We start from the raw sequence: 27,837 nt of genomic DNA, 5'->3' as shown, positions 1-27,837 counted from the left end.
TCAGTGAATCCACGTAACAGCCCTGTGAGGTAGGTGCCACTGTCATCCGTCTTACAGATGAAGAAAAGGAGACACAGTAAGGTTAGTAACTTAGCCCACCCAGGGGCACTCAGCTGGTAAGACACAGAACTGGAATTTGACTCTAGCCAGGCTGGCTCCACTGTCCTCTTAAGCCCTCCCAGTGATTTCCTCCTACCCCTGGTATTTAATGAAGGCATTGTGTTTTCACAAAGCTATATTTTGTCTTGCATAATTGTTTTTAAAGTCTCAGCAGTATTTTTTGAAATACCCAAGCTAATAGTCTGAGGGTTCTCTCTTAAACAAAATTAAGCAACGAGAACAAAAACTAGCTGCTGCAATATGGATAATAAATAATATCTGTGCCAGAGGTCTTTCAGGAGTGTGCGGAGGGTGAAATGAGATGAGATGAGAGTGCTTTGAAAAGGCCAAAACCATCAAAGTTCTGAAACATTGTTTACCAAAATAGTCTTTTTCCTACATGAGCAGTTCCTTAACAAGTTAATATGAGTTCCTTCTACCTTCCCATTTTCCCTAGAGTATATGGCCAAATTATCCGTCTACTACTGTGAGTCTTGATGATGGCCTGGACACTTGAGTCTGTTTGATTTCTCCTTTATCTTCCCAATTCCTGAGCACCATTTGGTTTGGTAACAGACCCTTCTCACTTCTATGCATGACAGTCTCTCTGCGTCCCTTGATATTTTACCATGGCACTTGGCCTATGAAGTTGACCAGTGCCCCTTTCTGTTTGAAGTCAGGTTAAATTCATCATCTGACTTTCACATCAGTCTGTTGCCAGGGGGATTTCTGATGTCACATGTCAGTATTATGATTACCATAATACTTAACAGGCAAAAAGGGATTGGTTGCTAGTGGAAATCCTTGGGTGAAACTCACCCAGCTTTAGTAACTACCCAACTGCAGAGACTTTAGACAACCATGTAAACGGGTAAGTGAGTTAATCATTCAACTGGATTCTATTTGAATTTTTCTTCCATATGGGTGTTCCTTTAAGCAATTGTCTGCTGTCACTTGAAATTGATGAGGGCTCTTTTGGAGGTTATTTTTGGGAAGGTGGTGAAATAACAGACAGCTGTTCTTGGGAACAAGTGTCATAGGATCTGCCTAAGCTAGCTTCCAGTTTAAAAAATATCTGAGGTGCATCATCCTTTTCTTTCATAACATTAGGTCATTTACTAGCGGCCCTAAAAGTGTCAATTCAGCTTTCCAAACACATAGGAAAGAAGGAAACTTACATTTACCAAGTACCTACTATGTGCCAGAATGTGACTCTGGTCAAAGTATAGCTTTATTGAACAAATAAAGTTCAAAGTCATTACTTAAAATTGGTTCAGATCCTGATATGCTGAGTAATTGTCTTGAAGTCATTTTCACTGCAATATTAAGAAGACTGGAAACATGATAAAAATGAGGTATAATAAACAAAGATTTGACAAATGCATCTGTCTTTTCAGATTAAGTAGGTAGAAGGTCAGTTTTAGGGGATACAGGGATCAATGAAATAAAACTGATTGAACCTGAGGTTTTGCAGATTTGGAAAGCCATATCAAGAATTGCCTGAATCTATATAAATCAATTTGTGTGCCAGAGAATGAATAGCTGACTTTTTTTCAAATGCCAATTCAGCAATTACAAAGCCTGTTGGCAGCTAATTAAAAACTGCCGTCCGTTATGTTCAGACTTGAATTACAAGTGTGAAAAGACTACTGTCTGCAGTAGCGGAGTGCTCTGCACACTCTGTGCTCTCATCAAAAGGAGGGCGGGGATAAATAACTTTTATTTAACTCACTAAAAAATCTCTCTCAGCTCTTTCATATTTAATTAACTTATCTTCTAAGAGCTTGTGTCCTACTCAGAGCTCCTAAGCAGTGATCGAAATATCTGTTCATTTTGTGTAGAAGATTTTTCTTACATTAGTTGAGTAGAAAAGTTAGAAATAATTGAACCCCAAAGACACTGGGGAAAGTGACACCCTACCAAAGCTTTGCATTGAGGCCACTAAAGCCAGAAGAGATTGATGACAGACAAACAGCAGAAAATGGTGGGTTTTGCTTTATTGATTCTGCACCTCCACAGCTGGGGAGCTGGGGCTGTAAACATTTCTGTGGACTGGTAAAGTTTTAGTTCTCATTTACAAGTCTCGTTTATAACTTAACGTTTTGCTATCTCAAGGATTCCACTGTCAGAAAAGGGACCCAACTTTTGTCACCATGGTGGAAGTGAAGTGTCTAAGTGATGACGAATTACAGAATGAACTCCACAAACTTGGATTTCCACCTGGCCCAATACTACGTACGTATGCGGCAATTATTAGAGGCTGCTCAACGATTACTTGTGAGCTAACTCCAAAGGCTGAAAATTATTTGTAATGGAAGGAACATATGCAATAAAAAACTTTAAAATAGAAATAGGAAAAAATTTTAAAACCCAGAAAACCGTATAGAAGGAAGAGACCATAAGTAACCCAGTTCTTACTCACAGATTAGTGAAGAGAAAGTATTGATATTTTACAATCGTGAGAGTTACTCTTGATTATATCACCCTGGGCTCTTTTTACATTTCTAGAATGTGCCCGTGTTAACTGTTTATGTCCTTGTCCATATTTCCCATAAATAGGATGTACGACTTTGTCAGTCTTGTTCTCAAATGTCCACGACACCTAACTCTGTGGCCAGCCCACAGAAGCCCACCTTAAGTGTTGGTGGAAGGCGAGGAGTGAGTCCAGTAGGTATGGGGTCCACCTTACTGTAAAAGCCACAATTTCCCAATAATGTAAGAATAAAAATCTAAGTTGTGTAATATTTTGAATCACAGACTGACTTAACTGCTCCCCACATTCTTGCTCAGCTTCCACCAGAAAAGTGTATGAGAAGAAGCTAGTGCAATTGTTGGTCTCAACTCCCTGTGCACCACCCAAGAAGAATGGACCCGGAGAACTGAACAGAGCTCAGGACAATGACGACAGTGAAGGTACCATCAGAAGCTGACCTGTAGATAGCAGCTGTGCACTTATTCACGCCTTTACGGTACGGTTTGTGCAGCCTTAAATGCTATGCCAGGTGACCTGTGAAATATCCCTGTGGCCTGTTTGCACACAGAGCCGAAAAATAGGCCCCTGGGCTGCAAAAGGAATCTATTAACGCCACATCTACAGTCATGCCAGTGACTGAGTGGGTGGACTGTTGGAGAAAGGACTGGTCAATTTACACATTCTGTTACTAATCAGAGCCAACTCTGTGTTTGATTTCTAAAACCAGAAGTTCCGACAGGTAATTTCCTAGTCTCCTTTGAGGTCTCAACCTCTGCTTTGCCTCAAGCAATAAATTTGGCAGTTATTTTCTTCAGACTAAATGATGACACGTCCATTCAGACGTATGAACCAAATTGTACCTCCCCAAAGTCCTCCTGTGCCTCCTGCCTTCCTGACTTCATGGGGGTGGACCACAGCTGGTCTCTTCCAGGCCCCAGGGTGGGTAGGGAGTGGTGAACTCTGGGATCCGTGGTTTTTCTTTTCAGGGGCCCCTGCTGTAGGGCTACAGTTCTCCTGCAGGAGTGTCTAGTTTAGGCTCTGAGGGGGTGGGCTTTAAGAGTCCCACAGTGCATTCTGAGGCTTTTTTTGTTCAATAGACATTGATTAGAGTCCTATGTGAAGCACAGTAAAATAAAAGGAACTATTATTCGTTGAAGGCCATCGATGCATTTCTGGCCTAGTATACATTATCTCACTTAACCCTCACAATACTTAGGTGAAGCTCAGAGAGGCCAAGTAGCCGGCTTAACATATAGCTCGGAAGTGGCCCCAGAAAATCAGCTCCCAGTAGAATGTGCCACGAAGAGCAAGGCCCATCCGTCTTCATTATCACCAAGTGTCCAGGTCCTGGAACAATACTGTGCACACAGCAGGAAGTCACTCTACACTTCTCTCATAATTTCCATTATGAGGATGAACATATGACATTTTTATCCTGTCTGACCTACAAAAAATGGTAATTTCATATAGTTCAAATTAAGAACTCGACAAATAAATGCCTGGGGCCCCCGAAGAATCCCCTGGAATACCTAGTGTTGGTGGTGCAGACCCTGAGGCTTTCCCTGAGCCCGGCATGACCTCATGGAAATGGCAGCAGAGTTTGGGGACGGACCTCACTGGCCCCTGAGCAGAGTAGTTAGCATGGGGGTCCCTCAGGACAAATGGCTACTGCAGAGTTTTTCTGGAGGTGGGGTGTGTTCAGAGTCTTGATCCAGATCTGGGGCTACCACTGTATCCTGCCAGAGACAAGAGCTGAAGGGACCTGACCAGCCCTCTGATGAAATGCAGGGTGAGCCTAGAAGATTCCAGAGAGGAAGGCTTGTACGCTCACTGCTCATGACTGCCCAGGACTGCAGGTCAGAGCTACACAACCAAGCTGTTGTGTTCTCAAGCCAAGCCATCCTGGTTCTCAGCAGGCAGGTTCTCCACAGAGGTGCATTTACGCGAGGTCTCGGAGGGAGGTGGACCTTCGGTTTGCAAGCTCTGCTATTGCTTTACTGTCCACCCAACACTAGCCAACTGCAGGCAATCAGAGTGGAAGCTCTGCTTCAGTCCTGCTCTTGTAAAGCAAGAGTCAATGGCCGGTGGGTAGTACAAGCAGAAAACCTGCTTCTCAAGGCCAGGTCTGAATTAGATGCTTGAATCTGCCCATTGGAGGAGTTTCATAGACCCTGGTGCCGTTAGAATGCAGAGGTTGTCATGGAATTCAGGAGGTCTTGTGGACATTCGGCCTTGGCTGTTTCACAGAAGCACGCAGTCCTGGGGTGGGGTTGTGGTGGAGGGGACAGGGCAGCACCAGACCTGAGGCTGAGCATTAGGTCGTCCAATCAATGAGTGGATTCGGTTTTTCTTGTTCTCACTCACTGTGCTGGCATTCGGTGGATCTAACCTCTTCAGGGGCCTCCCTGGTGGCTCAGAGGGTAAAGCGTCTGCCTGCAGTGCGGGAGACCTGGGTTTGATCCCTGGGTGGGGAAGATCCTCTGGAGAAGGAAACGGCAACCTACTCCAGTACTCTTACCTGGAAAACCCCATGGACAGAGAAGCCTGGTAGGCTACAGTCCATGGAGTCACAAAGAGTCAGACAAGACTGAGCGACTCCACTTTCAGTTTTCACAACCTCTTCAAACGTCCCAAATATTTTTGACTTAGAGGACTCATGTAAAATCCTATGCAAGAAAACCTCAGCTGCAAGTCCAACAGCACACAGTTGCTCCAAGTTGATCAAAACAGTTCTCCACCAACTGAAGCCGAGAGCTGATTAACAACCTCATGGCGGTTTCTGCTCATGGTGGTTCCCCTGATTTTAAAGCCTTTTTAGCACAGGCCAGGCCTTCCCTCCTCTGGGTGCTCCTTTGAATACGGGACAAATTCTGCCCTGTCTTGACAATCAGAGATGCATGAGGCTCACAGCCACTTTGAAAGGGCAATGACGAGACCAAAAACACGCCCAGATGAGCAGCCAGCTCTGGCTCTGCAGCGTGTTCTCTTAGAGGCACACAAAGCTGACTGCAGCCTCCCAGGGAGGAGCCCGCAGCGTGCTTGTGTGTTCCACAAAGGCCAGTGCAGAATCTGCTCTCAGAAGGCGAAATGAATTTTCTCCCCCTCACAAGAATCTTTCGCCCTGTGATTGAGAGGATTCACTCCTGTGATTGGTGTATATTCCCTTTGCTAGCTTGTATGTTCTCATGGCCGATTTTCCTTTTGTTTCCCATCATCCAGAGTTTAATGCCACTATCATTTTGAAACGAAATATCACACCCTCATCAGAAAAAAGCAAGGGACCCAAAAATGTATGTACAATTCTAATGCATGAATACTTTTACACATATATTAAATATGGGAAATAGCACTTTTCATGTGTCTTAGCAAAGGAAATAGCTAGTCCGCTACACTCAGTTATAACGGTAAAATCCTAGTGTTTTAAAAAGCCCCTGTTAATGCAGGTTTCTGTTTTGTGAAAGTATTTCCACATCCCAGCACAGGGCCCAGAGTAAGTGTCTCCCGCCCCTCCCTGAATAGCCACCCTCGCCCCCTCCAGCGGTCGTCCCCTGTCTCTCCTCTCGCCTGCGGTCACACGTACACCCACAGTGAGCATGGGGTGAGTGTGAGTTCCCGTGCCCTTCTCTCTGTCTCCCGGACGCCAAGGTCTGCCCTCCACCCTCGTCACCACTGAGACAAGCAGCCGGTTGGTGGGAGTCACAGGTTTGGGCAAGCCCCGCTGGGTTAGCAGCCCTGCCTTCCACTTGCTGGTTATGCGACTTGAACAGCTCTAGGCCTCCCCGAGTGCAGCTGGATCGCTGTGCCGTGACACAGGGCAACTGGGAAGGGGAAGGCTCTCGCCTCGGACCTGGAGCACTGTTAGCCCATGTCGTGAACTCCGGGCCATCAACTCTAGAGCCGCTTTCTCAGCCTTCTGATCACTGTCCCTCCTTGCTGAGATGCCTGTTTGCTTAGATTTTGGCAGCTCCGTGCTCTCTCGGCTCTTGGTTCTGGCCTCTTCCTGTTCCCAGCGGGGTCTTTGTCTGTTGGCCCCTACAGGCGCTGGTGCCCGAGCCTGCCTTCAGCCGCTTCCCCCTCACCTCCGGCCTCTCTCTGGGGTGTCTCTACATGGCCTACACAGAGAACCTTCTCCTAGGCTTGGGTCTGCATATCCAACTGCCTGCTGTCCTGGAGAGCTCCTTCCTTCTTCTCCTCCCCGTCCTTCCTTCCCCATTTCTCACATTCACCCAACAAATGCTTGTAATCATGCACATTTCACAGATTAGATAGATGTGCTTATACTCCCCCGCTTCAGTTATATCCCAGCAGCTCATTCTCACTCATCCCAACCTCCATCTGTGGCCTCTGCTCATTCTGATGGCTTCACTGCCTTCCCACTGTTCCAGCTCAAAACCTCTGAGTTATTGTGGGATGTCCACAGTCCTCAGCTTCCTACACATACATCATTGCCAAGTCCTGTGGATTAGAATTATGAGTTTTGTTTTTAATTATCCCTCCTTCTCTCTCCACTGCTGCTATGTTGGTTTGCATTCATCTACTTTTCTTTTTTTTTAAACTTTACAATATTGTATTAGTTTTCCCAAATATCGAAATGAATCCGCCACAGGTATACATGTGTTCCCCATCCTGAACCCTCCTCCCACCTCCCTCCCCATACCATCCCTCTGGGTCATCCCAGTGCACGAGCCCCAAGCATCCAGTATCGTGCATTGACCCTGGACTGGCGACTCGTTTCATACATGATATTATACATGTTTCAATGCCATTCTCCCAAATCTTTCTCTCCCTCTCCCACAGAGTCCATAAGACTGATGAATACATCAGTGTCTCTTCTGCTGTCTCGTACACAGGGTTATTGTTACCATCTTTCTAAATTCCATATATAGGCGTTAGTATACTGATTTGGTGTTTTTCTTTCTGGCTTACTTCACTCTGTATAATAGGCTCCAGTTTCATCCACCTCATTGGAACTGATTCAAATGTATTCTTTTTAATGGCTGAGTAATACTCCATTGTGTATATGTACCACAGCTTTCTTATCCATTCATCTGCTGATGGACATCTAGGTTGCTTCCATGCCCTGGCTATTATAAACAGTGCTGCAATGAACATTGGGGTACACGTGTCTCTTTCCCTTCTGGTTTCCTCAGTGTGTATGCCCAGCAGTGGGATTGCTATTCATCTACTTTTTTTAAAAATTTGAACAATTGCAACATCTTCCTACCTGGCCTCTTCCTCCAACTTTACCGAGTCGGCTCAAACCTACCAGTAGAGATTAAATCATATTTCTAATTTGCCTGGAGGCTGTAGAACAGGATGCAGGCTTATTCTACACTGTGAGGAGACACCAGTGTCTCCAGTAACTTTATCACCCTCATCAGACTCAACTGTAATTACTTGTTTCTGCACCTCGCTCACTTTCTTTCCACAGGCCTTTGCCTCAGCTGTTCTCTTTGCATGGAATTCTTTTCATTCTCCCACCTGCTCCCCGTTTTCCTTCCTGTTAAAATCCTGTGATGACTTAAGGAGCATCTCAAAGGCCAGTGCAACGCGTCCCTCTGCAGGTGCCTTGTGTCCCCTTCAGTGGCTGCCACAGGCTCTTGCGCATAGTAGGAGCACAAAGCTCACCTCATCAAATCTACCAAACAGTTCTGTTGACAAATGGGTAAGTTTACCAATGTGATCTAGTGTGTAGACTACTTGCTCAGTTTAAATACCGAGTGAAAAGGAGCCCCCATGTAAACATTCCTGCAGTACACTCTAGCTTCAGCTTCCCACGGAAACATAATTCAAATTTGATGAAGGAATTCTGATATCTTACACATTTTCTAAAAGGATTTTTAAATTCTTCTAAATGGCTCATTAAAGGAATCCTTTCCATTCAGTAAACCTCATTTCCACAGAAAAAGCCTTTTGTATAGTTCCTGCAAAGACATTTACAGAAAAAATAGCAGCCTGAGTATTTAAAATGCATCAGGTGGGACCAATGCCCTTCATGCTTTGCTTTACGGAGACCCGAAATAAAACATGTCAATATTTTAAATGAGCAATAGAATTTAATAGAAAGTTTGTGATGGCATAAGATGTTTTGATCTGAAGGATTTATATAAGCCATTTTGATTCTTGGAAGGGCCCCAAGACATCTTTTCAACTTTAAGTCTGAAAGTAAATGTAAATAAGCACTTAAATTTCCATGTACAATGTGGTAGAAAGTGTGTTTATTGAGACACTTGTCGAACACCATAGACTTTAATTACTTAAAAGCACTGGTCTGTACCTAACAGGCCTCTAAGTACCTGCAAGGGCAGTGTTTACATTTCTCTGAAACACCAGTGAGCACACATTTCCCTCTTATTTTAGAAGATTTCTAGGGGAATACAAACCACTTTGAGATTTGGATTGTATCAATTTCTGCACACTTTTGAATACTATATGTGTGTGTGTGTTATCAAGCCACATGTATGGCCCATTTGATTCGGTGGTTAAAACTACCAGCAAAGCCAGGTGGACATTTTGAACTGAGTGTTTTCCATTGGATAGACTCTAGACACAGTTTGGGCTTCCACTGATGGAGGAAGGAGTGTGTATAACTCGGGCTCTAAGTCCCCTTCTCCCAAAGAGGGAAAAACAGTGTTCGGGTGGAAGTAGGAAGGCAACACAATCTAAGCACTGAGGTTGCATACAGTGGGGTTTGAGTAGGGTGACCATATAATTTATTACCCCTAACAGGATGCTTGAGAATGAAACCAGAAGGGATGCTGAAATAGCAGAAGTAAAAGCAGGGCTGTTCTGGCAAAACAGGGCATATGGTCACCCTGGGCCTGGGAGTGGTTCCAAAGGGTGACGTGTTTGTGCATGCACACGTCTTTGGATGGGGGGGCTGCCGTGTGCAACACCCAGAGGGCAGCTGGCCCTGGAAGGTGTGTGCTCCTGGTCCCATCTGGGTGTCTCCTTATTCTCTCCCCAACAGAGCGTGCTCTTTTCGGCCAGAATCCCCGCTCATTCTGCTCTCCCAGCCTGGAATGCCTTCTTCTCATCTTGCTGCCTCTCCTGTACTACATTCCACCAGGAGTTTCTCCTCATGTGCTCTGTGGGTCTGGTTCTAGGAATCTGCCTTTTCAATCAACCCCTACTTCCACCCTCTGCCCAGGAGTGTTCCAGGCAGTCAACTTTTGAGGGTGAAAAACTGTATCTGAGTCCTCTGTTTAGCTCAACGCCAGGCATGTGTGGGTTGGGGCAGTTGCTCAGTCCCTGCTGCTGACCTGCAGGGAAGCTTCACCTGCACTGGCGATGATGACCTGGCTCTCTGGCCTCGTCGTCTGTGCCATCTCCTGGGCGCACCTTACTGTAGTCTCTCGAGAGACAGTGCTTGGGTCAGAGCAAAGTAATGACCACCCAGGGGGTCGTGACCGCAGAGCTTCCACCGGCTCTCAGCGTGTGAGTTAGCGACTACTCATGGCTCTTAACTGTATATAGGGCATATACAGTTACGCACCCTGTATATAGGGTGTTGTGCTAGATCTTCATTAGGAAGAAAATAGGTGCAAAAGAAGCCATAGTTTCTGTCCTGCAGAAATTTAAATAGAGCTCCGGAAACAAAGATCATGTATATAAAAAATACGGACTGTACCGCCTGGGCTCATATCCCAGTTCTGCCACTAACTTGGACAAGACACTTGCCCTCTCTGTGTCTTCATGTTTTCATCCGCAAATATGGATGATAATAATCTCAACTTCATATAATTCTGTAAGGATTAAGTTGGAGTGGGTAAAATAGAGAAGTGATGGAGAATAAGGAGCTATATAAGTACAAATAAATAATATTCTTATCATTAATATTATATAAAAAGCATGATATTTAATTATCTGCAATACAAAGCAATATACTTAGTGAAAAATAATATAATGGAAACGGAATCTTCAGTATCGAGCTCCCAAGTGCCATAGAATGTGATTTACAGTTGCCTACAGGTGACGCTGGTGGTAAAGAACCCGCCTGCCAATGCAGGAGACTCAGGAGTCATGGGTTGGATCCCTGGGTCAGCAAGATCCCTTGGAGAAGAACAAGGCAACTCACTCCACTATTCTTGCCTGCAGAATCCCATGGACAGAGGAGCCTGGCAGGCTCATCAGTCCATAGGGTCGCAAAGAGCGGGCATGACTGAAGTGACGGATCCCATCACACACAAATGTATTTATACAGTTAAATATACACATATAATTAAAGATTGCTCTCTGTGAGTGTTGTGTGTTGAATGAGGCAGATCAAACTTAAAAAAAAAATGTTATATGTGCTCTATCAGTACATAGGATTCCTTCTTCTCAATCGTAGATGTAAATCTATCCCTGCCTCTTTAAACATTTTTTGAATAATTTATTTTGAGATAAGTTCAAACTTAGGGAAAGTTGCAAGAAGAGTATTCAGTTCAGTCCCTCAGTCGTGTCCGACTCTTTGCAACCCCATGAATCGCAGCACGCCAGGCCTCCCTGTCCATCACCAACTCCCGGAGGTCACTCAGACTCACGTCCATCGAGTCAGTGATGCCATCCAGCCATCTTATCCTCTGTCGTCCCCTTCTCCTCCTGCCCCCAATCCCTCCCAGCATCAGAGTCTTTTCCAATGAGTCAACTCTTCGCATGAGGTGGCCAAAGTACTGGAGTTTCAGTTTTGGGTTAGCCAAAAAGTTCGTTCGGATTTTTCCATTACATCTTACAGAAAGACCCAAAAGAACTTTCTGACCAACTCAATAGAATTCCTGTATCCCAGAAAATCCAATGGTTACCTTTCACCACGTTAAAAAAAATTGAACTATAGTTAATTTACAGTGTTGGTTAGTTTTAGTGATTTAGTTTTTGTATGTATACATATATGTTCCTTCTCCTTATAGGTTATTACAAAATACTGAGTATAGCTCCCTATGCTATACAGCAGGTCCTTATTTTGTGTGTGTGTGCACATATGTGCACATGCACACGCGTGCGTGTGTCCCACCGTTATGTCTGAACCACTGAGAGCAAACAGCAGCCACACAGCCCCTCAGTTCTCCAGCATGTACTCCGCCTGCCCCTGAGGGATTCCTTCCCACATAACCACTGTGTAACACGCAAATGCACAGTAATTCAGTGCTACCACCCAGTGTTCAGACCCCATTCAGATTTCACCAACTGTTCTGATTATGTCTTTTGGTTTCTGGCCCAAGGCCAATCCAGGAGCATGTGCTGCCTGTGGCTGTCAAGTCTTTGCAGCTTCCTTCAATCTGAAACAAAGTGCCTCAGTCTTTCCCTGTCAAATGTCCTGGACTGTTTTAAGGAGGGTAGGCCTTTCATTTTGCAGGGTGATTCTTCTTTTGACTTTCCTTCAGGCCATGTATCCAGGCAGGAATTCCTCAGAAATGGTGTGCTCTTGTCATTCTGTCCCACTGCTGGTAAATGCTAGCCTTAATCACCTGGAAAGGTTGGTGTCTGTCAGGCCCCTCCATAAAGCTTTCATTTCTCTCTTTGGAATTGAACAGAGTTTTGAGGGAAACTATTCTGAAATGATACCTCATCAAACCCAGTATTCATTAGCCCACTACTCAGAAATGACTGCCTAATTCAACTTCCATCATCAGGATGGCCCGTTGAAAGTTTCTATTATCTCTTCTACGTTTATTAGTTGGTATTTTACTCTAAGGAAGACTTTCCCTTCACCCTCATTTATTTATTTGTTGGTTGGTTGGTTTGGTTTCTCTGGTGGCTCAGACGGTAAAGAATCTGCCTGCCATTGCGGGAAACATGGGTTCAACCCCTGGGTTGGGAAGGTCCCCTGGAGAAGGAAATGGCAACCCACTCCAGAATTCTTATCTGGGAAATCCCGTGGACAGAGGAGTCCAGTGGGCTACAGCGCATGGGGTTGCAGGAGTCAGACATGACTTAGTGTCTAAATAACAACAAGGGGTGACTAATATCCCACATGCAGTGCAGTGAGAGCAATACAAGACAAAACAAAGAGAAACAGACATGTGCTCATCATTCCTTGAGCATTTCCTTCATTTCTGAAACATAACAAGAGGTTTCAGACCTATCTTGTGCTTTTTCTTTCCCAAGAATGCTGGCTCCTTTTACTGCAGAACGATATTCAGAAACCAAGATCTTCAGTGAGCTCGCTGTTACTGGGGAGTCATTGCTTCTAGGCCCTCTCAGTGGACAGAGCTAGGAAATGTTTGTTTCTAGGTACACATAGACTTATGCATCTATCACCATTTTTATATCTCTCTATATAGACATTTTAAAAGTATGAGTCCGTTCAGTACAGTTCAGTTGCTCAGTCGTGTCCAACTCTTTGCGACCCCATGAATCGCAGCACGCCAGGCCTCCCTGTCCATCACAAACTCCCGGAGTTCACTCAGACTCACGTCCATCCAGTCAGTGATGCCATCCAGCCATCTCATCCTCTGTCGTCCCCTTCTCCTCCTGCCCCCGATCCCTCCCAGCATCAGAGTCTTTTCCAATGAGTCAACTCTTCGCATGAGGTGGCCAAAGTACTGGAATTCCAGCTTTAGCATCATTCCTTCCAAAGAAATCCCAGGGCTGATCTCCTTCAGAATGGACTGGTTGGATCTCCTTGCAGTCCAAGGGATTCTCAAGAGTCTTCTCCAACACCACAGTTCAAAAGCATCAATTCTTCGGCGCTCAGCCTTCTTCACAGTCCAACTCTCACATCCATACATGACCACAGGAAAAACCATAGCCTTGACTAGACAGACCTTTGTTGGCAAAGTAATGTCTCTGCTTTTGAATATGCTATCTAGGTTGGTCATAGCTTTCCTTCCAAGGAGTAAGCATCTTTTAATTTCATGGCTGCAGTCACCATCTGCAGTGATTTTGGAGCCCAAAATAATAAAGTCTGACCCAGTTTCCACTGTTTCCCCATCTATTTCCCATGAAGTGATGGGACTGGATGCCATGATCTTTGTTTTCTGAATGTTGAGCTTTAAGCCAACTTTTTCACTCTCCACTTTCACTATGGGCTTTCAATTACAATCCAGCATTGCAGTGTTCTTTCTAACCTTTCCCCTTTCTGTGTTTGTTAAGTCACTTCTCTGACAGGGAAAAACCTGCCTTCCATTATCCTCAGTGTATTTACATTTTTGTTCAATTTTCTAATTCTCTCAGCATAAGCAATTTCACCATCATAATAGTCAGCTCCTTGTCTGCACAGCCCCCATCACTACTTCCTTGACCCCTGGACATGCCAACACCTCCATATGGCCCTCCCCTTGCTGTCTTTCTGTCCTGGGACAGAGAGTATACAAAGCCTCCAAGCCGTTCTCTCCCCTTCAGTTCCTGTTCGTTACCCATCAGGTACCCCCAAAGTCCCGCCCATACACACAGCCCCCCGCTCCACGTCCTTGACCTTCAGGCAGGCTGGCACTCCGCGTCCTTGTCCCCACCTCCCATCTTCCAGTGCAGAACACACTGACAATCCGGGGAAGGAAAAGGAAAGGAGAGAAAGCTTCATGTCTTTTCCATTTCTGATTCTGAGATCGGCTTCAACGTCTTTGTGCCAGGACTTTCATAGGATTTTTTGCTCTGTGTCTCAATTGCAATTGTTGCTGATAATATGCCTTGTAGGCCTGTAAATATCATGTACAGAGCCTACCCCAAGCGCTGCAAACAGAAGACCCTACATACTGAGGGAATATGCTACTCTTAAGACTGCCATCAAGTGTGTGGTTTGAGTGGCATGTAAAGATTTTAGGAAACCATAGTTTCTTAATTAATTGAGAAACATCCTTATTCCCAGTAATAGTTGCATATTCAGTTGAGTCAAAGTGAAGAGTAAATTGCATATTCTATAACTATTTAATAAGCCCTTTGTTCTTACCTATGACATGTGCTAATGGGAGCTAAATGCCATCTTTACAAGGAATGTAATTTAACATTGTTCTTCTAAAAATACTGACCTCCCGGAAGATATGCTTAATAATCAATGTCCCTTTATCTTATTTTTTTGCCTTTATCTTATTGGTTACATGCTGGTTCTTTCTATGTAGTAAAACCCAGTTTTTGAAATACAAGAGCAGCAGGAAGAGATAGTGAAACCAAACTCTGATTATAGTAATTCTAGGCTGATAATAAAAGTAAACATTTATTTTCATAAAACAGAATTATGAGCAGTGGTGGTCTTTTTCTATAGGAAAAATATGTATTTGCTTAGGATGTACATCTTTCTATTCCCTTTCATCTAAGAATATAACCACACCGACTTTAACTAATTAATAATTTGCCTTATGAGTAGATATATGTATCCATTTGGGGGATAGGAATTACTCACATGAGGACCCCTAAGTTATTTGAATTTCTTGGGACTTGTTAGGGCTTTGTGAGCACCAGAAACTATCCATCACAATTCATGAGTCTAGGCGTGATTTAGTAGAGATAATTATTGATTATGGAATTTCCTAACTGAAAGGCTTCTTGGAGGAAGCCTTGCACATGGTTCATCTTAGAGATGAAATAACAAGCAGAGAGGGAATATGACTTGCCCAAACCACAGATTTAGAAGAAAAGCTGGAGTAGAATTCCAGCCTCCCAATTTCCATTCTATTGCCCTTTCCAGCACATCAAGCTTTCAAAGGGGCGGAAAAACAACTGGGCGCCTGAGTGGTGAAACAGCGCCCCCCAGTGTCTCTTCTGTTTGTATCGCAGAAGGACTCCATGTTCACCCATGGAAGCAAAGACTTTCTTTGTAAAAAGAGGCGCTTGTCATCCATCCTTCCATTCACTCATTAAACCATGCTACAGAAATCGGGAGAGTTAAAATGGGCTGATGTATATGCATATGGGTACCCGGAACTTTCCCAAGTGGACAAAAAAATTCAAACCTGAAAAACTTTTTTTGACATTTTGTTATAACGTATCTTATGCATTTAAAAAGGTATAGAGAATCACATGAATAGTTAGAGTCCCACTCCAGAGATTTTAAAAAATCATTTCTAATTCAGTTGAAGACCCCAGTGTATCCCTCCCTGACCGTATCCCCTTCCCTTTCCCCAAGGTAGCCACTAACCTGAATTTTCTACCTTTCATTCTTTTCCTTTTCTTTACAGTATCCACAAACTTTAGTCTCCCGTGAGTTGGGATTTTATTTAGGTTATATCACAATGTAAGTATTCTTCTGTGGTGGTGGTGATTTAGTCCCCGAGTCGTGTGCAACTCTTTGCGACCCCATGGGCTGTAGCCCACCAGGCTCCTGTCCATGAGATCTCCAGGCAAGAATACTGGAGTGGGTTGCCACTTCCTTCTCCAGAGGATCTTTCTGGCCCGGGGATTGAAAGCGTGTCTCCTTCATTGCAGGTGGATTCTTTACCACTGAGCCACCTGGGAAACCCAAGTATTCTTCTGCAACTTTCCTTTATCATTTTGTATTATGTTGTGAGCTTCACTCTATCTGTTGCTCTAGTCCATTTTTACTGCTATATAGTTATTATGAAAACATATCTATTCATTCTTTATTTTTTGGACTTCTCAGATCATTTCCAAGTTTTTCTGATACAATCAGTGCTACCACAAACACTGGGGCGCATGACCCACTGTGTACATGCACGAGAATTTTTTCTGATTGAATGAATATACCGAGAAGTGGACCTGCTCCACTAGTAGCAGAATCCAAGGATCTCTCTCTCTTCAACTTAAGAGAATATGCTAAGTTGTTCTATAAAGTAGCTGCAACATTTTACGCTCCTACCAGCGGTATAGTAAGAGCTCCATTGTTCTAAATCTTCTTCAAAGTGCGGTATTGACAGACTTAATTTTTGTCAATGCAGTGGGTGGAAGATGGTATTTCATTATGACTGTAATTTGTATTTTTCTTATTGCAAGTTGAGCATCCTTACACACGTGTATTGGTCGTCTGTGTCTTCTCATCTGGGCAATGCCTGTTCATGTCTCTTGCCCATTTTTTTCTCTTAAATTGTTTACCTTTTTCGTGTTGATTTGTAAGAAATCTTTGTATATTTTAGATACTAATCCTTTGTCAGTCATTTAGTGTAGAATGTATCTTCTAGTAGTTTGAGATTTTCTCTTTTTTTGTGAGACAAGTATTTTTGCAATAGTTTTAGGTTCGCAGAAAAATTGAGAGGAAGATAGAGATTTCCCATGTAACTCCTGCCCCGTGACATGCCCGGCCTCTCCCGTTAGAGAAGGACATTCCCCATCAGGAGGTTTGTCTTCTTACTCTTTTCTTGGTGTCTTTAAAAGAAATGATTTCAAACTTAACAAAGTTTCCAACAAAGAGTTCCTGTTTGTTGGAGTTCCAGTTTGTTGGTGAGTTCCTTCACCTAGAAATATCAGGTCTCAATGTTTTACCACATTTGTTTTATAACTTTATCTATTCAGTTCAGTTCAGTTCAGTCGCTCAGTCGTGTCTGACTCTTTGCAACCCCATGAACCTCAGCACACCAGGCCTCCCTGTCCATCACCAACTCCCGGAGTTCACCCAGACTCACGTCCATTGAGTCGGTGTTGCCATCCAACCATCTCATCCTCTGTCGTCCCCTTCTCCTCCTGCCTTCAATCTTTCCCAGCATCAGGGTCTTTTCAGATGAGTCAGCTCTTCACATCAGGTGGCCAAAGTATTAGAGTTTCAGCTTTAGCATCATTCCTTCCAAAGAACACCCAGGACTGATCTCCTTTAGGATGGACTGGTTGGATCTCCTTGCAGTCCAAGGGACTCTCAAGAGTCTTCTCCAACACCACAGTTCCAAAGCATCAATTCTTTGGGGGTCAGCTTTCTTTATAGTCCAACTCTCACATCCATACATGACTACTGGAAAAATCATAGCCTTGACTAGACAGACTTTAGTTGGCAAAGTAAGACAATATACAGCCTTGACGTACTCCTTTTCCTATCTGGAACCAGTCTGTTGTTCCATGTGCAGTTCTAACTGTTGCTTCCTGACCTGCACACAGATGTTTTTCTGGAACTCTCTTGCTTTTTTGACAATCCACTGGATGTTGGCAATTTGATCTCTGGTTCCTCTGCCTTTTCTAAAACCAGCTTGAACATTTGAAGTTCACAACTCATGTGCTGTTGAAGCCTGGCTTGGAGAATTTTGAGCATTACTTTACTAGCGTGTGAGATGAGTGCAATTGTGCAGTAGTTTGAGCATTCTTTGGCATTGCCTTTCTTTGGGATTGGAACGAAAACTCACCTTTTCCAGTCCTGTGGCCAATGCTGAGTTTTCCAAATTTGCTGGCATATTGAGTGCAGCACTTTCACAGCATCGTCTTTAAGGGTTTGAAATAGCTCAACTGGAATTCCATCACCTCCACTAGCTTTGTTCGTATATTACTGTTTCTCAAACTAAACTGTGGACATTATGACCTTTTACTCCCTCCCCAAAACTTTATTATGTATTTTCTTAGACTAAAGATATAAAGGCAGGAGTCCCCAACCACCTGTTAGCAACCAGGCTGCACAGTAAAAGCTGAGTGGTGGGCAGTTGAAGAAATCTTCATCTGCATTTACAGCCGCTCCCACTGCTCTCCCATCAGCCCTAGGTGGGACCGTCTAGTTGCAGGAGAACGAGCTCAGGGCTCCTACTGATTCTGCAGTATGGTGAGCTGATAATTATTCCATTGTATATCACAATGTGGTAATAATAGAAATAAAGGGCACAATAAGTATAATGCTCTTGCGTCATCCTAAAACCACTCCCCTCCCTCCCCAGTCTTCTACAAGAGTGGTCTCTGGTGCCAAAAAGGCCGGGACCACTGCATAGAGACACACACAGCACAACGACAGGAGTCGGACGTTTTTAAAAATTGAGGTTAAATTCACATAATGCAAAATTTACTATTTTAAAATGAACAATGGCACTTAGAACGTTCATAATGCTGTGAAACCACTACCTCTATTTAATTTCAAAACATTTTCATCGCCCCAAAATAAACCTCAGTGCCCAGTGGCCAGTTATTCCCCACCCCGCTCCTAACAACAATTTATGTGCTTTCTGTTTCAGTGAATTTACCTCCGGATTTTTCATATGAATGGGATCATTTAGTATGTGATGTTTTGTGACTGACTTCTTTCACTTACCATAAGGTTTTCAAGGTTCATCCACGCTGTAGCATGTATCTGTATCTTTTATGACTGAATAGTAGTCCGTTGTATGTGAGTGAAGTGAAAGTCGCTCAGTCATGTCTGACTCTTTGCAACCCCATGGACTATACAGTCCATGGAATTCTCCAGGCCAGAATACTGAAGTGGGTAGCCGTTCCCTTCTCCAGGGGATCTTCCTGACCTAGGGATCGAATCCTTGTCTCCCGCTTTGCAGGTGGATTCTTTACCAACTGAGCTACTAGGGAAGCCCATTGTATGGATATACCACAATTTTTTTATTCATTCATTCATTCACTGAAGGACATTTGGATAGTGGCACCCTGAATATTCACATGCAAATAGTTGAGTGCCTGTTTTCAGTTCTTTTGGGTACATACCTAGGAGCGAAATTGCTGGGACATACGGTAATGGCTGCAGCATCTTCCTACCACCTATGTATGAGAGTTGTAATTTCTCATATCCTTGTCAACTCTCCTTATTCCACTCCAAGTTTTTTAATAGCCGTCTGGTGGGTGTAGTATCTCATTGCGGATTTGATTTGCATTTTCCCTTAATGATTAGTGATGCTAAACCATCTTTTCAAGTATCTATTTCCCTTTTGTGTATCTTCTTTGGAGAAATGTCTATTCAAGCCATTTTAACCAGATCGTTTGTTGGTTTTTTTTGTTATAAGACTTTATATATTCTGAATACTAGACTGTTATCAGATATATGATTTGCCAATATTTTTTCCCCATTCTGTAGGTTGCCTTTTCACTTTCTTTATGATACCCTTCAACATCACAAAAGTTTTCAGAAAGTTGATTATGACATATCTTGGCATAGCTTTCTTTAGGTTTATTCTGTTGGAATTCATTCAGCTTCTTAAATCTGTAGATTAGTTGCTGTTGTTGTTCAGTCACTAAGTACTGTTTCAACTCTCTGCAACCCTACAGACTGCAGCACTGCCAGGCTTCCCTGTCTTTCACCATCTCCCAGAGTTTACTCAAATTCATGTCCATTGAGTCGGTAATGCTTATTCTAATCATCTCTTCCTCTGCCACCCTCTTCTCTTCCTGCCCTCAATCTTTCCCAGCATCAGGGTCTTTTCTAATGAGTTGGCTCTTCACATCAGGTGGCCAAAGTATTGGAGCTTCAGCTTCAGCATCAGTCCTTCCAGTGAATATTCAGGGTTGATTTCCTTTAGGATGGACTGGTTTGATTTCCTTAATGTCCAAGGGAGTCTCAAGAGTCTTCTCCAACACCACAGTTCAAAAGCATCAGTTCTTCGGTGCTCAGCCTTCTTTATGGTCCAACTCTTGCATCTGTTCACGACTACTGGAAAAACCACAGCTTTGACTGTATGGATCTTTGTCAGCAAAATGATGTCTTTGCTTTTTAATAAGCTGTCTACATTTGTCATAGCTTTCCTTCCAGGAAGCAACAGTCTTAATTTCATGGCTGCAGTCAATGTCCATGGTGGTTTTGAAGCCCAAGAATGTAAAATCTGTCACTGTTTCCACTTTTTCCCCTTCTATTTGCCATGAAGTGATGGAACCAGATGGCATGATCTGATTTTTGAATATTGAGTTTTAACCAGCTTTTTCACCTTCTTCTTTCACCCTCATCAAGAGGCTCTTTAGTTCCTCTTCGCTTTCTGCCATTAGAGTGGTATCATCTGCGTATCTGAGGTTGTTGATGTTTCTCCCACCAGTCTTGATCCCAGCTTGTGATTCATCCAGTCTGGCATTTAGCATGTTGTACTTTGCATATAAGTTAAATAAACAGGTTAACAATATACAGCCTTGTCATACTCCTTTCCCAATTTTGAACTAGTCAGTTGTTCCATGTCCAGTTTTAACCATTGCTTCTTGACCCTCATACAGGTTTCTCAGGAGACAAGAAAGGTGGTCTGATATTCCCATCTCTTTAAGAATTTTCCACAGTTTGTTATGATCCACACAGTCAAAGGCTTTTGCTTAGTCAATGAAGCAGAAATAGATGTTTTTCTAGAATTCCCTTGCTTTCTCTATGATCCAGTGAATGTTGGCAATTTGATCTCTGGTTCCTTTGTCTTTTCTAAGCCCAGCTTGTACATCTGAGAGGTCTTGGTTCACATACTGCTGAAGCTTAGCTTGAAAGATTTTGAGCATAACCTTACTAGCATGTGAAATGAATGCAATCATCCAGTAGTTTTTGCACTCCCCTTGTTTGAGATTGGAATGAAAACTGACTTTTCTAGTTCTGTAGGTTGGTGCCTTTTGTCAAATTTGGGACATTGTCAGTCATTATTGCTCCAAATACCTTTTTTAGCCTGACTTCATCTTCCTCTGCTTTCAGTTCAGTTCAGTCGCTCAGTCGTGTCCGACTCTTTGCAACCCCATGAATCGCAGCACACCAGGCCTCCCTGTCCATCACCAGCTCTCGGAGTTCACTCAGACTCACGTCCATCGAGTCAGTGATGCCATTCAGCCATTTCATCCTCTGTCGGCCCCTTCTCCTCCTGCCCCCGATCCCTCCCAGCACCAGAGTCTTTTCCAATGAGTCAACTCTTCACATGAGGTGGCCAAAGTACTGGAGTTTCAGCTTTAGCATCATTCCTTCCAAAGAAATCCCAGGGCTGATCTCCTTCAGAATGGACTGGTTGGATCTCCTTGCAGTCCAAGGGACTCTCAAGAGTCTTCTCCAACACCACAGTTCAAAAGCATCAATTCTTCGGCGCTCAGCCTTCTTCACAGTCCAACTCTCACATCCATACTTTAGGGACTCTAATTACATACATGTTAGACCTTATAATCCATTAAGACTCTGAGACTTTTTTTTTATTCTGTTTTCTCAGTATTGTTTGTTTTGGATGATATATTCTTCTATCTCCAAGGACATCGATTCTTTCCTCTGTTCTCTTCATTCTGCTGTCAAGCCCATCTAAATAAATTTTTTATTTTGGTTGTTGAATTTTTTCAATTCTAAAATTTACACTTGATTTTTCTGTATATATTGTACCATTTCTGTAGAGAATTGAAAGTTTTTCATTTGTTTCAAACATGTCTCATTGATCCTTGAAGCGCTTTGTGAAAGTTACTCTGAAATCCTGGTCAGATGATTTTAGTATGTGTGTCAACTTGGTGCTGGCCTCTGTTAGTTTTTTCTCGCCTGAGTTATGAGGCTCTGGATGCTATTTAAGTCTTCTATTTTAGCGGGCCTGCTCCACACTGGTGGGAAAGAGGAGGGCCAACTCTCTGCCGTCTGGTGCGAATAGAAGCCCAGGGTCCCACTGGGCCTCCACTGCCGCCCTGGTAGGTGTACGCGCTTTACTGTTGCTGGGCTGTGGGGAGTGAGGCCCCCAGCTGGCCTTCACCCCAGCTGGGGTGGGGGCTTCTGACACATGGAAGCGGAAGTCCAAGCTTTCATGTGCCTTTGTGTGGCGGGTGGAGTATGCCGTTTGTCAGAGTAGGGCCGTTACTGTCAAAAGTCTTCTGTCTTACTATACTATGCTATGCTAAGCTAAGTCACTTCAGTCGTGTCCGACTCTGTGCGACCCCATAGATGGCAGGCCACCAGGCTCCCCCGTCCCTGGGATTCTCCAGGCAAGAACACTGGAGTGGGCTGCCATTTCCTTCTCCAGTGCATGAAAGTGAAAAGTCAAAGTGAAGTCGCTAGGTCGTGTCCGACTCTAGACTGCTCCTTTTCCTTTTCTTAGTCCTTTGGCTTTTTAGCGAGCTTTTTGGGGTCTGATTGCAGGTTATGGCTTCTCTAGCACCCAGTCCAGGATTTACCAACTGAAAAGAAAACTCAGAGCACTCACCACATGTCATTCCTTGCTTCTCTCCACCTCTCAGAGTCTTTTTATGCTTGCTTTATTTATAACATCCTGGAGAAGGAAATGGCAACCCACTCCAGTATTCTTGCCTGGAGAATCCCATGGACAGAGGAGCCTGGCGAGCTACAGTCCGTGGGGTCGCAGAGTTGGACACGACTGAGCACAAATGTGACTTCCAGGGTTTGGGCTACACTTAACTGAAGAGGCCGGGAGGAGCACCTCTATCCCGTCTCATCCTCAGCGCCATTTGGAACAGTCTGTCCTTTCTCTTCTTATCCGCAGTGCTAACTCTCATCATACATCAATTTCTAAATATACGTGGGTGTTTTAAAATGTACACAGGATTTGTTTTAATCAAGTATGTTAAGGTGACAGACATGGAGACAACTGCCTTTGAAAGAAGAGTTTATTGCCTACAGTCCCCAAGAGGAATGGGCGCATCATGCCATGCTCGGCCACGTGGAGAAGTATCAGAATCAGGCAGGAGGCGGGAGTGGAACAAAGCATGGTCTCATGCCTTTAGTGTGATGTTTGCAGGAAGGAATTGGTCAGGCAAGGTAAGCATTTTAGGATTAGCTAGTTTGAATAACTTCAGTGGGCCTGGGCTATAGTATAGGGTGATTCCTAGTTGTCCATTATCGGAGTCGGGGCTGATTCACAGCAGGAGAAAAATTAGCTTGGTGCGTGAGAGGTGGTTAGGGATTGGTGGGTTTGGATTGGTTGGTTTGCATATGAAACGGCATGCTTTACAGTCTCTCCTGGATTAGCAAGACCCCAAGATGTCAAAGCATCATAAAATACAGGAAATAAACATCTATGATTAATACAATGGAGTCTTTATTCTGATAATTCGCTGGCCTGTGCTGAGAGCAGAATGTCTTAACTCCCTTAGCATACCTTCCCCACCTTGTTTTTAAATGGTGTCTTTACTTGTCCCTTTGTTCTTCTATATAAGTTTTAGAATAAGTTTATCAAGTTCCATGAAAAATGTAGACTGGAATTTTGATTGAAATTGTATTGACTTAATAAATTAATTAGGACAAAGCTGGATCTTCACTCTGCTGAGTCTTCCTGTTCGTGTTCTTTACATTTATTGAAATTTTCTTTAATGTCCTTCAGTAAGATTTTATTATTTTCTCAGTGAAGGTCAGGCTCTGCTTTTGTTAGCTTTATTAGGTAGCTGTGTTAGGTGCTGTACTATGCTTAGTCATTCAGTCGTGTCCGACTCTTTGTGATTAGTATTGGGAATAGCATCTTTTTAAAATTATGTTTTAAATGGTTAGTTGCTTGTAGATAGAAATGCAGTTGACTTTGGTATATTGGTTTTCTAACAATGAACTTTTTGCAATCATAATCATTTTTCTGTAAATCTCTTTAGTTCGTTTTGATTACCTTTAATTTCTTTTTGTTTTACGGTGCTGCCTAAGACCTCTTTATTACAATATTAAGTCAGAGGGATAATAGTAAGAATTCTTACTTGATTCTGATCAAAAGAAAATGTTTATGACGTTTTCCTTTTGAGTATAATTTTTGGTGTCAGAAGAAACCTTTTAACAAGTTGAGGAAATTCCCATTCTGTTCCTGGTTTGCTGAGAATTGTTTTAAAAATCGAGAATGCAAATGATCACAGAGTTTTTAACCTTTCTTTTGTTAATGTGATGCAGATTATTAAATTAATTCAAAATCATTACTCAGGTTAAAAGAACACAATGTTTTAGATGAGAGCTTTATTAAAATCAAAGTTGAAGTAAAAACAATAAAGTAAGAGTCTGAGATTATTGTAAAATCTTTTATTAACTTAATCATTTTAGTCAATAAAGGGATTTGGGCTAACTCAATTTTAAAGAGTTCTAAACCAAAAGGTTTTCTTCTTTAAGCAGGGTCACAAACTGCCAGTTTGCCAAGTCATTGGTAAAAAGTCTGGTTCTACATGTAGGCCTTTTCCAAAAAATTGCTTTAGTGAGTTAGTGAATCACTAATTGCATTAGTGATTAGGAGAGAATTTCGTCCCCACCCCCAGGAGCTTCACTGCCTCTAGACTCCCCAGAGTCCAACAGTTAGAAGTCACGGGAGGATAAGAGGAAAAAAGGGTGGGAAACCCAGCGTGTGGCACCCCTTTGATTGCCTATAATTGTGGGTGTCAGCCTATGACCTTTTTGGCTAGGTTTGGGTCTGCATTGTAAAATACACTTCTTGTGGAAATGCAAACAAACTTGCATTTCTATATGGGCAAGTATGAATGGCTTTAGTCAGGGTAGATTATTTTCAAAAGCGAGTACATTTTTGGATGAGTGATGATTTAATGAGGATACAAAATGATTACTGTTCTTTCTGGCTCTAGAAAACAGCCCAGTGTTTTAGAGTTAGCCATAACAGAGTATGACATAATACCACATACACAATCCACTTTCACATTCAATATGATATCTATATATATACACATACACACACGCACACACACATATATATAAGTAGCATCACCGACTCGATGGCATCACCAACTCGATGGACATGAGTTTGAGAAAGTTGGTGGTGGACAGGGAGGCCTGGCATGCTGCAGTCCATGGGGTCGTAGAGAGTCAGACACGACTGAGCAGCTAAACTGAATTGATAGATAAGTAGGCCAGAATTAGCACAAAATAGTCTACCTGGAAAAAGCTTATTAAAAAGCCAATTTATCTGAAATATTTAAGAAGAGATCTGATGGTTACAAGTGTTACTTCTTCAGGAAATTAGTTGATGATTGGATTATTTATCAATTAATGATATCAGTTTTCAGAAATATTTTTGATGTATTTGTAATAATGAATTTCCCCAACAATATGATTCCAAGACTAAAGACCAGGAAACATAGGCATCGAAGCCAGAATATCTGAATTTAAATTACAGCTATGCCTTTCACTAATTGTGTAATTTGGGGTAAATAATTTAGCCCATAAGTCTCTATTTCTTCACCTATAAAATGGTGACGATTAGCTCTTAGAGTTGTTAGAAAGATTAAACGAACCGAGGCACGTTCAGTGCCCAAGATATTAAACGTTCGAGCACAGTATTTCTAATTCCAGTAAAGCAGCACCATCATTATGCAGTACAGTGTGGTATGAGGAGGGGGGACTCTGAGGCCACACCGCCTGGTTGGCCGCTGGCTCCACCATCTCTCCAGCTGTGTGACCATGGGTATACTACTTAAACCATACGTACTTCAGTTTTCTCATCTGCAAAGTGGGCATTATAAAAGCATCTTCCTCATAGGGTGGTAGGATTAAGTGAGTTTATTTCTGGGAAATGCTTAGAACGGGGACTAGCACACGGGAAACGCTATGTAAGCGTTAGCTGGTATTGCAGTGAGACACTCATGGTTTATTGCACTGGTATATCTCAGAACTACTACATTTATATCTAGAGTTGATCAGTAATATGTGGATGAGTGTATTTTTCTGATTTCGGTGCTAGGGGGGTACAGAAGAGGGTGGAGTAGCAGAGGAGGTCATGCATTCCCTCAGTATCAGCTGCAAATGCTCTGCAAAAGCAGCTGCCTTTGCAGAATCTAGCTCCGGGCGTAGGGAGAAAGGAGCAGAGATATTCCATTTCCCCAAGGGTGCTGTTTACCCTCACTAAGCCATGGCTTTAATGAGCACCAATATTTTTTAGTTCCATTGTAAATGGTGCTTACAGTGAAAATCATATTACAGCAACATTAAAGGAATTGTTCAAAGATAAAAAATAAATCAACTACAAACATGCAAAAACTGATTTAATTTTTTCAATTTCTCTCGTTTTTGTTTATGTGCACAGGCAGTATGTGTTTACACCGCTGTCGTCAATGTGCACACAGCATTTTGTACTTCACTGTGTTTAACTTTAGCTGATAACTCTTTCCCTGTTATATAGTCTTTATTATTATTATTATTGATGGCTGCAGAGTCATGTTGATAAGCATAATTACTCTTTTTTTGAAAATCAAAATGTTCACCTTTTACATACTGTAGGAGAACTCTAGGAATACAAGTAAGGGCAATAAATTACAGAAGAAAAAGAAATCAAAGACCTACACCTTCTATGACAGGAGGAAAGATAGGAGGGGAGTGTGTGATTGCCTGAGAACTGTGAAATCCTATAATTTGATTTTGCAACAGATTTCTACCCCAATGCTTTACTTAACGTATCTATTTTTAAATGTAAGAGAATTAAAAAGAACTTGCATGTGATGGGTACACAGAGGTTCATTATACTATTGTCTACTTTTGTATATGTTTGAAACTTCTGTAATTAAAAAAGGTTTAAAGAAAAGAATGTGCTTATAAAAGATTTTTCCAACCCCCTTGGAAATAGTTTGAGTGTCTCTTGGTGAGCAGGCCCCCGCAGCCCACACATGTGGGAGTTTTCAAAGTCCTTCTACCTCCAGAGCCTTGCTTTCTTCCTCCAGGAAATTGATGTAGTGCAGGTACCTAACTCTTCCTGTAGGGATGTCCTCGATGGAAACAGTGCTCCCTCAGACATGGAACTCTTGTGCCAGGCACAGCTCCTACCATCTGCAGAGACCCTGCCCGGATACCACTACACCGCTGCTGAGAACATCTTGTTTAAGAACGTGGGTTAGAGTGGGTAGAGCGGAACGGTGGAGGCCACAACTGCCTCACTGTTGGTGGTCTCTGCTGGGAGTGGGTGACCCCCAGTAGACGGTCGCAGAGCAGGCCAGGCCCTTCCCACTCACGCTGGGCTGAGGCCATCACGCCTGCTGACACAGCACCGCCTGAAGGTGGCTGTCCAGTCACTAAGCTGTGTGTTCTGTTGGGTGTCCTGACGACACACTTGCTGAGACCAGGGCTCTCCTGCCTCCTGCTCGTTCTGTGACTCACACGCGGGCCCAGTGGCTCCTTCTCCTGCCCCCACCACCGCCTCCATCACCCTCGAGTCAGCCCATCTCACTCCCAGTCTCGGAACGCCTCCTTTGGACTTCCCTTCTGGATCCTGTTTTGATTGCTCTGTGCAGGTATGGGTCAGTCCTCCCCTCGCTGAGGCAAGTCCGGTCTTGCTCTTGGCGCCTGAGCCCCTGACCCTTAGCCGACAGCCTCCTGAGGCCTCTAGCAGCACGGCAGCTGTCGGAGGCTCCTGTTGTGTTCAGGTGTGCTGGGCTCCTGGGAGGGGGAAAAATATCTACCCCCAGTGGTAGAAAATATGGCTTGATTAAAGAGAAACAGAAAATCCAGCCATCCTGCTGTACACTTTAAATCCATACAGCGATGTATGTCAATTATTTCAATAAAACTGGGTCGGGGGGAAAAGAAATAGAAGACAGCTCTGTGAGATCCAACAGATGGTCTGGCTGGGGAGAAGGAAGTCAGTGCAGAATACACACAA

At 43.3% G+C, this 27,837-nt stretch overlaps 1 protein-coding gene across 1 annotated transcript in view; it reads left to right on the top strand.

The window, feature by feature from the left end:
• Positions 1-873: 873 nt before the first annotated feature.
• The window catches only part of LEMD1 (LEM domain containing 1), a 30,752-nt gene continuing 3,788 nt past the window's right edge, over positions 874-27,837 (top strand). The window contains exons 1-4 of the mRNA XM_061382003.1: positions 874-970; positions 2,215-2,334; positions 2,890-3,012; positions 5,792-5,862. Coding sequence (XP_061237987.1) covers positions 2,253-2,334; positions 2,890-3,012; positions 5,792-5,862 — 276 coding nt within the window. The 5' untranslated portion in view covers positions 874-970; positions 2,215-2,252. The remainder of the gene's footprint in view (positions 971-2,214; positions 2,335-2,889; positions 3,013-5,791; positions 5,863-27,837) is intronic.

Source organism: Bos javanicus, chromosome 16 (assembly GCF_032452875.1).
Source record: "Bos javanicus breed banteng chromosome 16, ARS-OSU_banteng_1.0, whole genome shotgun sequence".
NCBI lineage: Eukaryota > Metazoa > Chordata > Mammalia > Artiodactyla > Bovidae > Bos > Bos javanicus.
Note: the sequence above shows the minus strand (reverse complement) of the source record. Positions and strands in the feature narration are given on the sequence as shown.